The sequence below is a fragment of the Nicotiana attenuata genome, unplaced genomic scaffold, assembly GCF_001879085.1.
Source record: "Nicotiana attenuata strain UT unplaced genomic scaffold, NIATTr2, whole genome shotgun sequence".
In the NCBI taxonomy this organism is placed as follows: domain Eukaryota; kingdom Viridiplantae; phylum Streptophyta; class Magnoliopsida; order Solanales; family Solanaceae; genus Nicotiana; species Nicotiana attenuata.
Window position 1 is genome coordinate 71,804 of NW_017670743.1, and position 3,425 is coordinate 75,228.

Genomic DNA, 3,425 nt, shown 5'->3' on the forward strand with positions numbered 1-3,425 from the left:
TTACAAACTTTGTCCAGGAATGACACAACCTTCAGGTTGAGCCATATAAATCTCTTCTTCTAAATCACCATTTAGAAAAGAAGTTTTCACATCCATTAGGTGGATAAAAAGCTTACGGATTGAAGCTAAGACGATTAAAACTCGAATAAAAGAAATTCTAGTCACTGGTGCAAATGTATCAAAATAATCTATATTTTATTTTTGAGAAAATCTTTTTGCTACTAACCGAGCTTTATATTTATCTAAGGATCCATCATGATTAAATTTTCTTTTGAAAATCCATTTACAACCAATAGGTTTTGTACCAGGAGGTAAATAAGTTAAAATCCATGTATATTTTTCTTAATAGAATCAATTTTAATTTTTATTGCCTCTTTCCAATATTTAGCATCTGAAGAAGATATAGCTTCAAAATAATTTGATGGTTCATTATTGACAAGAAAAGTCTGAAAATCATTTCCATAAGAAAGATATTCTTTCCTAGGCCTTTTACTCCTTCTTAGTTCCTCATTAGAGGTAATTTCTCTATTTGTTTCAACAGGTGTATGAGAAATTTTATCAGACAATGGATAAATATATTCAAAGAACTCAGCATTCTTTGTTTCAATTATAGTATTGCAATCAAGCACATCACTTTTCAATACAAGGAATCTATATGCAGCACTATGTTCAGCGTATCCGATAAGCATGCAATCAGTAGTTTTAGAACCTATTTTTCTCTTTTTAGGTTCAGGCAAAAGAACTTTAGCAAGGCACCCCCACACATTTAAATATTTTAAATTAGGCTTATAACCCTTCCACAATTCATAAGGAATTTTGCCTGTTCTTCTATGTGGTATTCTATTTTGTAAGTGACATGCAGATAAAATAGCTTCACCCCACAAATTATCAGGAGCATTAGAACTAACTAACATAGAGTTCATCATCTCTTTCAATGTTCTATTTTTTCTTTCAGCTACTCCATTTGACTCAGGTGAATAAGGCGGAGTTACTTCATGAATAATTCCATTATTCTCACAAAATTCATTTAAAGATAAATATTCTCCACCTCTATCTGATCTAATTCTCTTGATTTTTCTACTAAGTTGATTTTCAACCTCAATTTTATAAGAAATAAAAGCATTAAATGTATCATCTTTATTTCTAAGCAAATACAACTTAGTATATCTAGAAAAATCATCAATAAAAGTCACATAATATCTTTTACCACCTCTAGTCATAGTCTGTTTCAAGTCGCCTAAATCAGTGTGAATTAAAGATAACAATTCAGTTTCTCTATTTACGGAAAAACATGTCTTTCTAGTACTTTTAGCTTCAGCACATATTTCACACTTGATAATATTATTTGAGTCTAAACCATATATTAATCCTAGTGACTACATTTTCTTTATATATATATGACATTAACATGTCCTAGTCTAGCATGCCATAGAGAAATAAACTCAACCATATAAGCAGAAGTAGATACATTTCCATTGATAACATCAGAAATATTAAGTACAAAGAGTCCTTGGTTACAATAGCCCTTTCCCACAAACACATTATTTTTGGTTATTATGATCTTATCAGATTCAAATGACACTTTCACTCTGGCTCTTCCCAATAAGGATACAGAGATCAAGTTTGCCCTCATAGTAGGAACATGCAGTGCATCAACAAGGGCTAAAGTTTTTCCCGAAGTGAGTTTCAGGAGAACTTTACCCATACCCAAGACTTTGGTAGTACTTGAGTCTCCAAGGTAGACCTCTTCTCTATCATCCTCTACAGGAGTATAAGAGGAAAATGATTCTCGATTTGCACAAATGTGCCGAGTAGCCCCAGAGTCTATCACCCATTCTTTTGCATGTGCTACAATATTTACTTGAGAAATGACAGCTGCAATAATATCACCTCCTTCGGCTAAGTTAGCCTTAGGAGTATCAGTTTTTCCTTTGTCATTTCCTGCTCTGTACCTGCACTGTGAGGCATGATGGCCCGGTTTTTCACAAATAAAACAAGAGCCTTTTTTTTCTTTTAAGGTTAAGATTTTTAGGCTTGCAAACTTGAGACTTATTCTCGTACCTTTTGCGGTTGTTGTTGCTGCTTTGCACTAAGTTTGCTTTAAGAGCTGTCATCCTAGCTTTGGCAGATTCTTTTCTGTTGGAATCTTCAATTAGGATGTGGGTCACAATTTCCTCAATGGTGAAATTTTTTTGTTTGTGCTTTAAGTTATTTTTGTAGTCACTCCATGAGTCAGACAACTTCTCAATTAGCACTCCAGCAGCAAACTTCTTTGGTAAAGACATCCCTTCGGCCTTCAAGTCTTCTAACAATTTTTGAAATTCGTTGATTTGTACGTTCATCTCTTTATCATCTCTCATCTGCCATTGATAAAATTTTCCTAATACGAATTTTTGTTTTGTAACATCTTTAGTAGTGAATTTTTTTAATTAAGGCTTCGCATATAGCTTTTGCTTCTTTATAACTGCAATACACGTCAAACAGTTCATTAGAAATAGTTTGCAATATGATATGACGGCATACCTTGTTGGCGTGTTGCCATGATTCCACTATTTTATTATCAGCGCCTGCACTAGGTTGTGGATGCAGCAGTGCATGTGCAACACCATGGATATCAAGCAGTGAGAAATACGTTCTTGCCAACGCTTGAAAATTTCATTGGCGCAAATTTCAATATTTGACACATCTGGAAATGGCCTGGCATATGGCAGTGCAACTGGGGCTGGAGCAGCAGACGAAACGCCAATATTGGCGGTATCAGTAGTATTTTCAGCATCAGTGTTATTTGCCATAGTTTCTTAGATTGTAGTAATTGAGAGCAAGAATTTCAATAACACTGTTTCAATAACAATAACAATACTGCAATAATATTCTTTGTAAGCAAATACACGAATTAGCTTGAGTCGTGCTGGGCACTGTCCTAAGAAACTATTTCAGCAGTGTGAAATATTTCTCCAGGATAAAACAAGCTTACCTCTATTTTATTTAGAGGATACAGGAATCAGCAAAATATTTATATTACAATAATCCAACAAGATTGATAAAGAGAATAGGACAAAGAAAATTTATAAGAAAAATTGAAAATAAGAGAAGCTAAGAGAGAAAGAGAAGAAGGCTAAGTAGAAAAGCACTTCTGATGGGATGATTATTGTGCCGCCAAATGATGGCTATTTATACTTGAAATTGCATGTAAATTTGTAGTGCATGGCAAGAAAGTGGCTAATCAAGTTTGTGTCACGACCCAAGTTCGCCCTCCGTGAACTATCGTGACGGCACCTAGTCTTTACGACCAGGTAAGCCTAACAAATTGCGGAAAAACAAAACAACAGGATAAAACTAGCCAAAACTGCAGAAATAACAACTGAAGCTTTTAAGATGCCGCTCGGCATATACAGTACAAACTCTTAAAATGAAACTACATTTCC

The 3,425-nt window shown here is 34.3% G+C and overlaps 1 protein-coding gene across 1 annotated transcript; it reads right to left on the reverse strand.

The window, feature by feature from the left end:
* On the reverse strand, positions 1-2,360 carry LOC109242877. Its single transcript, XM_019409753.1, has 3 exons — positions 2,062-2,360; positions 1,519-1,952; positions 1-125 (listed from the first exon to the last, which is right to left on the reverse strand). Exons 1-3 carry the CDS (start codon positions 2,358-2,360, stop codon positions 1-3), a joined length of 858 nt encoding a protein of 285 aa, XP_019265298.1.
* Positions 2,361-3,425: the final 1,065 nt, after the last annotated feature.

What these genes read in the sequence shown, in the direction of transcription:
- LOC109242877 (XM_019409753.1), bottom strand. Translation starts at nt 2,360, where the DNA reads ATGAGAGATGATAAAGAGATGAACGTACAAATCAACGAATTTCAAAAA. An exon ending in AGCAACAACAACCGCAAAAG is followed by an intron (nt 1,953 to 2,061) that starts GTACGAGAATAA and finishes CTCACAGTGCAG; the next exon opens with GTACAGAGCAGGAAATGACA. An exon ending in GTTTGTGGGAAAGGGCTATT is followed by an intron (nt 126 to 1,518) that starts GTAACCAAGGAC and finishes TAATCGTCTTAG; the next exon opens with CTTCAATCCGTAAGCTTTTT.